Raw genomic sequence first — 9281 nt, 5'->3', positions numbered from 1 at the left:
GGTTGCGATAAATCAATTAGATTTGTCTACTACTTATTGTTGTTGTTTTTTCCATGTCAGTAGACTGGCAGTTGTTTTTGTTTCTTTACACACAAGTACAAACATTGTATTTTCTTGGTTTGATACATTATATTTGATTTCTCTATTTTTTTTGAGTCTGCTTTGGTTTACAAAATTTAGCATTTAGGCCTCCCTGACACTCAATACATGTATTCAGTGATGCTGTGCTATTATATTACAGCATTGAAAATGCCCACAGTGCAGAAATAGAAAAATGTTATGTTTTTTCTTTCTGTCATTAATTAATCAGCAATCGATCATTTAAAGGCTGTGGCAAACTTCCTATTTATGAAAGTGGGACACACTATACATATCAAAATCTCTTACTGACTAGCGTAGTTATATGAACATCAAATAATAATGTCACTGTTCTTTTTTGTACAGTTACACGTTTTTTGTGGATTTAATTTTTAATGTGACATGAATCGCCATGTTCCCATTTATGTACTGTCATGCTGGACAACGTAACACTTTTCACGATTAGCTGCTCCACTACTCGTCACTGTGTTGTCTTTTTGGTCGGCTGAATCAGTCGAGACAAGAGACATTTGCACTTGTAAAAATGTAAAGCAGTGGTTTGATAGCAATATTACATTGCTTTAAATATATATCATGTTTTGATCTGTATTTCCTAAGTACTCCATACTGTATGAGTCTTTTGAAGAATATATTAGTTTTAAAAAAAAAAAGTTCCGACAATAAATGTGAGTGAACACTGTCTGTTGAGGCTGGTCCATCTTTTGAAATAAACCACAAAAGGCCAGGTCCATTTGTTCAAATGGTAGTTTTATCAGAAGCGGCTATTTTATATTGTCACTGGATCTTATTGAATAAAAACATGGCCATGTAATGTTAAGAGTTGATTTAATTCCTTGAATTCAAAGCAAATATACTGTAATGCTTCCTCTCATATCCTTGAAGAAGAAAAAAAAGCTCTGTTTTCTATTTTTCTTTTTTAAATGGTGCACGTTTTGACTATCGAAAGCCTAAGTCAGAAATTTTAGGCCATTTACTGTACATTACTTCAGTCTACTCCATCTGTTTCTGTTGTGTCTTTCTTTTCTTTTCTTTTTTGTGACTAATAAGTTTTTCCTGCCTGTCTCTTGTTTTTCTCCCTCACCTTCCGGTTAATTTTAAATTGTATCTCCAAACACATAATTGGTTTTCTTCCTATCCCTTTACTGGATTGGCTCTTTCTCTAACCACCTGCCTCCAACAGCATACAAAACGCGATGCATATTCTTTCATTTATAAGATGTTGTGCTACAGTCAATTAAAATGCGCTCTTCAGATTAAGAAGAAGCAACATATCAGGCAGTACAGTAATTGTGTTTCAATTTGAATAATTGTATTTATTTTATCGATGTGCACATGCCATGTGTGTACAATGTTGTACATTTTAAAAATCACTTGTAAATTAATTATAAGTCAGTGATTAGGGGGCTGGTCTTAATTGTAAGAATATCTCATGTGTTTCAGTATTTAAATGATATTCAGTTTCCAGTTTCCGAATAACACCCTAACACTTATGTATGGAGTAACGATTCTATACAGTGGCTTGTGAAAGTGTTATTCCCCCTTAAACTTTTTCAACATTTCAGGCTTCAAACATAAAGATATACAATTGTGATGTGTTTGTGAAGATTCAACAAGTGGGACACAATCGTAAATTGGAATGAATGAAATTATACAATATTTTATTTAAACTTTTTTTTAAATGTATTTTATAAATGAAAGCAGAAAAGTAGGGTGTATGAAAAAAAATCCACCCCCTTTTCCCTCAGCGCGGCCAACTGACTGATAATTTTTGAATGACTCAATGTTGACCTAACTGACTGATGATGATAAATAAAGTCCACTTGGGTGTAATCTTGTCTCATTATAAATATACACTTGCTCTGCGATGGTCTCAGTGGTCTGTTAAAAGAATATGACTGAATATGGCACGATCTGCCTTCCAAGCTGGTTACATCTGTGTCTTACACATCTTGTATATCTGGCTCTTGAGTGGCATGCCTTTGATTGCAAGATGTCTCTGCCCTCGGGGTAGAGGGACATGCTTCAAAGTCATAATACAGCACAATGGCTCCTTGTTGTCAGGTGATTAGGCATACTGTTGTGTTGTCTGTCTTTCAAATAACAATGCATGTCAGAGTTGACGAATGAGCCGCAGTGTTTTGTCTTGTAGACCTTTTCGGTGCGATGAGGACGTCATTATGTTCATTTGGGATTTGCCAGAAGAGGCACCTTTTAAAGATAAAAAAAAAATGTATTGCTTTCCTTGTCCTTTGCTGAATATGGGATGACCATGTGCTGAGTTGTGAGTGATACATAAAAGTATAGTTAATGATGTGTAAATGTCAGCATTAAAAATAAACATGTTGGTTGGTATCTGTCTCACACACAAAAAGCTTTGCTACATCCTGCCAAACTCTCTGTACAAACACCCTGGCTGTGACTGAGCCCGCTTTCTTTTAGCACTCACATTTTGTTCGTGTCATTGTGACAATTTAAATTTTTTTGTAGATGCACATAAACAAATGATCCAAAACAGACTAATCTTCCTAAAAAAAGGTTGATCTATTGTTAGAAGTGAAATGCCTCAAGTCTAACTTCCGCAACTATTGCTGTAAAGTTAAAACGCTAATACATTTAGACTACACATATCTTGAGGGCATGAATTGGCAAATAAGGGAAGATGTTAGGAATGTGAAGGAGAAGAAGGTCAGTGCTGGGCTGGGGGTTTGGCTATCAAAGGCTTTACTAGGTCAAAGAAAATAAAGCCCAGGGGCAAAGTCTACTGTCTCACCCAGTGTGGTGGGTGCCAACACTGAGACAAGTTTTAGCCTCTGACCTTGAATCGCTCCACATTTTGAAAGAGGTTAGAAAGCACATCTAACCCCCTGTTTAGTATGTCGAATGGAGATGCTTGTTCAAACTGATTTTTTTTCTTTTCTTTTTTTCCCTGAAATCTTGTAACTTTTATAATGTGTAAATTGGTGGAATGGTCATGTCTCGCTGGTAATGAAACTGAACTTTGGAAGCACATTCTCACACCATCCACTTCAAGAGCTCTATCAGCAAGTGTGCAAAAGTATAATCCTCGGTATTGATTGTTTATTATTAGCACAGAGTTGTTTCGAATATTTTCATGATGCTTCATCATCAAGAACAGGTAATACAGCCCTTGAATTTATAATTTTTTGCAAGTGTTCCTAATGGTGGCTAAAGTAATGGTCTCAAATTTACAATTCCTAAATTTTTTATAACTTGGCAATAGCCAGATTGATAATTGTGATTTATTCAAGGAGTTCTCCACAATAACAATCAGGGACTGCTCCACGGTGATATGCTCGGGAAAGACGGGGCATTCTGTACACCACTTCGAGCTGATGAGATGATGCAGCATCGTGTGCTTGTTTACCTAACTTGTTTTGACCAATCACGGTCACGGATGAAAATGTCATCTTCCTTCTCGTCGTAGGAAAAAAAAAAGCATGAACATCTTTACCAGCTAAAAATGCACGAAGCCCCTCTTGCTGTTTAACATTCAACAAGGAAACGGTGAGTAGTTCTGCAAGAACAAAATTAATTGAGAGCGTCCATTCATCCATGTTAGGTTACTTTTTATCCCACGGTGTCGACGCTTCCTGGTTTCGTCACAGCTGCATTTCCCGCTCCGAAACACAATGTTACTTTGTGACTGGTCCAAACCACCGGTGGTTTTTATCGGTGAAAATCAGCGGGCTTGGTACAAGATGTATTCTCTGGAGTTTGTGAACTCACAAACGCTGCGAGAGTTCAGTTTATAGAGCAAGGTTTCATTTTTTAGTCATTTAGTAGAAAAAATGAGCAGCCTGAAACTGTTTTTGCCCTATTTTCGCTCAGTTCAATGGACATTGTGCTGATCCTTCTGATGTGTGTTCATTGTCCACCTGGGGGCAGTATACTACGGACTTGATGCCGATGTGTCCAGGTTGCACGAGGGCGCCAACGAGTAGATGTTGGACATTGTGGTGTTGTGCAAACAAAGAGTGAAGCTGCTTTTATGTCACGTTCCCTAGTGGCTACTCATCAATGCTTACTGACACAAAAGTCGCATGTTTTGTTGTGGTCTGCAGGCTCCTGCGAGGCTTGGTCCCCAGGAAAGCTTTGACATTCCTTCTATGACGTCACACATGACGCAAATACAGTGAACCCCTGGCAGGGCTCGGCCCCCAACAGCCATTTATCCGCCAGTAATTGGCGCCTCCGCTTAACCTTAACAGTCAGATTCCATGAAGTGCATAAGAAGACTGCTAGTTTTCTAAACTAGGGTGTAGAACAACAAAAACAAAGCCTCAAGACCAAAGGTTTGCAACCTGCGGTTCCAGATTCACATGGGTCACTTTTATCTTTCTGCTGCCCCTCTGACTTTGTAATTTCAAGAATGAGTCTTTCATTTCAATGTGTTTTTATTTCACTTTGTTCGCTTTTCAAATTGAATAATTAATTGGAAGATTATGGTGCTCTTGTAATATTTAAAAAGTGTTTTCTTTTTGGTGTCAGATTTATTTGCCCATTTTTGCCTCCACTAGGTAAACCATGGAGCAAATGCAAGAAAAACATTTATTTTTTATTTTTTATTTTTTATGGAATTCAAAACAGCCATTGCTCACGCCTCCCAGATGACAGCTACAAGTGGCTCAATGCATCCCAAAGGGTCACTGTCACAGACCCCTCCATCATGATGATGCAAGGGCTCACTCACCAAGATGTTATAAAGACTTTGTATAAGTACACATACATCATCATGTAATATCTTTGATTGCTTTGGTGTACATCATCCGCCTATGAAAGTTCTGCGCTGTGAATATAGTGAGACCGCCTCACTGAGACGGTTAACTTGGAACTAATATACTACTTCTTCTCAAAGGATGCGCAGGTGAGAAATTCTTATATATTAAATATATATATATATTTTTTGCAATTGCTTGTATGTGTGTATGTACCATGTGCCTACATGAGCTAAATAGCGCTAAGAATTAAACGATTTTTACCCTTGTGATGTACGAGGCAAGTTAATACATGTAAACATTTGTGTGCACTGTATGGCGAGAAAAAGGCCCATAAAATCTAAAATACTGGGGCATTCGTTTTGTTATTTTTGGAGGTTGAAGTTGACATAAATAGAGATGTGCATGTTAATTTTGATGAGGATTATTTGCCTTTTTGTGTCAGTAAGTGACGTTTAGCTTTTGTACATTCAGTTGTGCTCCTTGGTATGTAAATAAAGCACAACTGTTTATGTACTTTTCCAAACTTTAGATTCAAGATAATTTGCAATTGCAAAAACATCAAAATTAATGACGTCTTTTAGGCTCTGTTCACACTTCAAGTCAGGGCAATTACAATGTGTGTTATGTATCTTATTGTTTCCTTATTAATGTGAACTAGGACTGAAACTAAGAATTATTAATCTCTCAATTATTTTGTCATTTAAATCATGGATCAGATATAAAAAAAAAACATGTATGAACTTAAACATTTTCATTCAAAAACAGGACATCATTTCAAATTGACAGTGCAGAAAATGCAAAAAAAAAGATTGTAATTCAGTTACTGTTTTGGTCGTTGATCATTATTGTAAAGGCAAATGTTTTATTCAATACAAAGATAATAAGGCTGCAAAAATTAGAATAATATTTACTATTTACAAGCTGAAATTTTGACTATTGGACAATTTTAAATAAATAAAGGCTATCTAAACAATTAATCGATTATCAAAAATAATAATTTAGATAATAAATTTGTCAAAATGGTTGCACTTCAAACATGAACAGTACAATTCTGATTTCTGTTGCCAGTGTCTACACGACGATGAAGTGGCACCTGTCTTGGCCTTTAGTCCTGCTGGGAGTGTTGTGCAGCGGCACTCTGACACAAATTCCAGAAATCAGTATGAACACCCAGCACTTCTATGCCACTCAGTCAAATGTTACGCTGCACTGCCATGTTGATAGCACTTCTCCGTACCTGGAAATCAAGTGGACTAAAGTTGAATGTTCATATTATAAAAAAAGCAAGAACATATCTTGTTTTGGAGAAGACGAGAAAAAAATTTCAGGTTATGGAAAAGGCAAGCAACAATTATTAGGTTATGGAGATGGCATCATTTCGTTTATCAACGGTCACACCCATGATGAACTCTACAAACCAATGGAGGGTAGGGTAAAGTTCACAATAGGACATCCGGAAAGAGACGCCTCCATCAACATCACTGACCTTCAACTCTATGACACAGCTGTATACATGTGCAAGGTGAAGACGTCCTTCGGAACGGACTACATTTTGGTGAATCTGACAGTCATTGATCCTCCCACTCAGCCGCAGTGTCACGTGGAAGGGAGCGTTTACGAAGGCAGCACCGTGGCGCTCACATGCGCATCCTCATACGGTACTTCTCTGAGGTACACCTGGGTCAAGACCAGCGGAGATTGGGCCTTGCCCACTGATGCCATGGTGGACGACAAAGGAAGCACCTTGCGTTTGCGCCACCTCTCTGAAGCGGACTTTGAACGCTATTTCTGCATGGTGGCCAACCCTATGCTCAACACGGTGGACACCAAACACTGCGAGGTCGTTTTGACGCCTCAGCTGACAACCAACATGTTAGCTGCCATCTTGATGGCCACCTGCTTCACCATGCTCATTGCCATTATTGGCACCTTCATTTATGTCATGATTAGTATCAGCTGTGCTGTTTACGTTGCAGTTGCTGGGGAGACAGCTGGTGGGCGGAGCCCGCCACACTCACCTGTAACCCGTTAGCTCATCAGGCCAAGTTAAAAGCCTGAGAGAAACAGCAAGGAGTGTCGGGATATTCCTCTGTGACACTACTCACTTGACCCGACTGGTAAAACGCTTATCCGAGAACCAGCTGCTGATCTCCATGACTTACCTTTTTGCTGCCACTGTGCATGCTTTTGAGTTTGTTTGCTATCCGCCTGTGTGCGTGAGTTTGTGTTTCCTTTTGTCCGCCTGTGTGCGTGATTTTGTGTTTTCATTTATTACTATTATTAAATCTAAGTTATCCGCATCCCTGCCCTGGCTCGCCTTCCTCTCTGCATCTGGGTCCTCCTTTCTCAAGCCGTGACAGAATATCCCGACCAGTTGTGGACCCCGCAGATCCCAACAGCCTGTGCCAGGCCATGGCCAGCCATGGGCGCTTACTCGGACAGCACGAACTATATTTCCGCGAGCTGAAGGAGGCACTGTCGACGCTGACTGCCCAGATCGGGTCGCTCACCTTGAAGGTGGAGCAGAGGCCAGAATCCACGGCAGCAGAGGAGTTACGTGCAGCCGTGGCGTCCCAATCAGCTGGCAATGCTGTAGCTCAGGAACCCAATATTCCCCATCCTCCCCGCTACGCTGGCCAAATTGGGGGTTGCGACCAATTCCTTCATCAGTGCAGCCTGGTTCTAGATCAACAGCCGCACACCTTCCCGACTGATGGCGCCAAGGTCGCTTTCGTAATGAGCCTACTTTCCGGCCAGGCGGCGCTATGGGCGATGGCGGTGAGTAAAGCCAATCCCGAGCTCCGAGCTTCATTTTCTGCCTTCCTGGAGGAATTTAGGAACGTTTTCAACCACCCCGTAAAAGGGAAGGAGGCGGGCAGCCGCCTGCTGGACCTCCGACAGGCCGACTTGTCCGTGGCAGAGTACTCCATCTCCTTCCGGGTTTTGGCCGCCGAGAGCCATTTCAACGAAGCGGCGCTGCGTGGTATCTTCCGGCGGGGACTCAGCCCGCGAATCAAGGATGAGCTGGCAGCACGGGACGAGACGTCCGGTCTGGAAGAACTCCTCAACCTGGCCATCCGCTTGGACAATAGATTGCGGGAGTGACGGCGGGAGCGGGAGGAGGACCGACGACCAAAGGAGGCAGACACGGCTGCTTCACCGTTTTCGACCACGTCCGCGGGGCGCTTCTTCGGCGCCTCGCCTCCCGACGCCTCGTGGCGACGCCCTCCGACGGGAGATGGTATCGAGCCAATGCAGCTGGGGGGAGGACGGCTCCCTGCGGCGGAACACAGGAACCGATGGAGAAATCAGGTGTGCCAATAATGTGGTCGGCTCGGACACCAATCGGCCACGTGTTGGAGGCGGCCGGATAGACGTCGGGACATCGCACCCGTTCCAGCTGCAACCACTCAACCCCAACGCAACGACCAGTGTGAGTACTCTCAGTCTCCAGGAGCATGTGACCCTAACAGTCCATTGGACACTAAAAGACTACAACTGTCGGGAGAAATGACTTGGGGTGGGGTGAATGTAAAAATGACGGCGTTGGTGGACTCGGGGGCGGATGATTGTATTATCGACCCGAAAATTGTCAACATCCTAAAATGTCCGATGATTAGACTCGAGAAAACAAAGGAGATGTATGACCTTAATGGGCGCCTCTTGGGGGTGATTACCCATAGAACAGAGGGTCTACACCTGCGCTTATCAGGAAATCACGTGGAGACTAGACAGTTTTTTATTATGCCCTCCCGGTCAGCCCCAGTGGTCCTGGGTCTGACTTGGCTGGCCAGGCACAACCCAGACATAAACTGGGGCAGGCCTAGGTTAGAGAGGTGGAGCTTGTTTTGTCACTCCCATTGCCTGCGGTCAGCGGTGGACTACCACGGTGGCCCAGCGAAGGCAACTGGGGAATCAATTAACCTGGAAAATGTGCCAGCGGAATATCACGATTTACGGGAGGTGTTTAGTAAAGACCGGGCCTTATCTCTCCCTCCACATCGGCCTTATGATTGCGCGATAGAATTGCTTACCGGCGCACCGCTGCCTAGTACACGCCTATACCAAATAGCTAAGCCGGAACTCCAAGCCCTTAAGGAGTATGTCACAACATCGCTGGCTGCCGGTCTTATTCGGCCTTCCAAGTCACCGCTAGGGGCAGGATTTTTCTTTGTGGAAAAAAAAGACAAGACCCTTCGCCCCTGCATCGATTTCCGTGGTTTGAACGATATTACAATTAAAAACAAATACCCATTGCCACTGATGGATTCAGCCTTCGCTCCCTTACACTCTGCTACGGTGTTTACTAAATTGGACCTTCGTAGTGCCTACTACCTGGTTAGGATAAGGGAGGGTGACGAATGGAAAACAGCTTTTAAAACACCCATTGGGCATTTTGAGTATTTAGTTATGCCTTTTGGCCTCTCAAACGCCCCCGCAGTA

At 42.3% G+C, this 9281-nt stretch overlaps 1 protein-coding gene and 1 long non-coding RNA gene across 3 annotated transcripts; one reads left to right on the top strand and one right to left on the bottom strand.

Moving 5' to 3' along the window:
- Nucleotides 1-3548: 3548 nt before the first annotated feature.
- LOC144055409 (uncharacterized) lies at nucleotides 3549-7138 on the top strand. 2 transcript variants are annotated; one of them, XM_077571338.1, is made up of 3 exons: nucleotides 3549-3624; nucleotides 4638-4984; nucleotides 5907-7138. In XM_077571338.1, the coding sequence occupies exons 2-3, from the start codon at nucleotides 4977-4979 to the stop codon at nucleotides 6868-6870; spliced, it is 972 nt and encodes a 323-aa protein (XP_077427464.1). In that variant the 5' UTR covers nucleotides 3549-3624; nucleotides 4638-4976; the 3' UTR covers nucleotides 6871-7138. The 2 variants fall into 2 exon arrangements, with proteins under 2 accessions (XP_077427464.1, XP_077427466.1); XM_077571340.1 differs by lacking the exon at nucleotides 3549-3624 and having other exon boundaries at nucleotides 4355-4984.
- On the bottom strand, nucleotides 5575-6732 carry LOC144055410 (uncharacterized). The gene is made up of 2 exons (XR_013294869.1): nucleotides 6325-6732; nucleotides 5575-6075 (listed from the first exon to the last, which is right to left on the bottom strand). It is a non-coding gene; the product is annotated as an uncharacterized LOC144055410 (long non-coding RNA).
- Nucleotides 7139-9281: the final 2143 nt, after the last annotated feature.

Source organism: Vanacampus margaritifer, chromosome 7 (assembly GCF_051991255.1).
Source record: "Vanacampus margaritifer isolate UIUO_Vmar chromosome 7, RoL_Vmar_1.0, whole genome shotgun sequence".
Lineage (NCBI taxonomy): Eukaryota > Metazoa > Chordata > Actinopteri > Syngnathiformes > Syngnathidae > Vanacampus > Vanacampus margaritifer.
The sequence above is the reverse complement of the archived record's forward strand: the minus strand, read 5'-3'. Positions and strand labels throughout refer to the sequence as shown.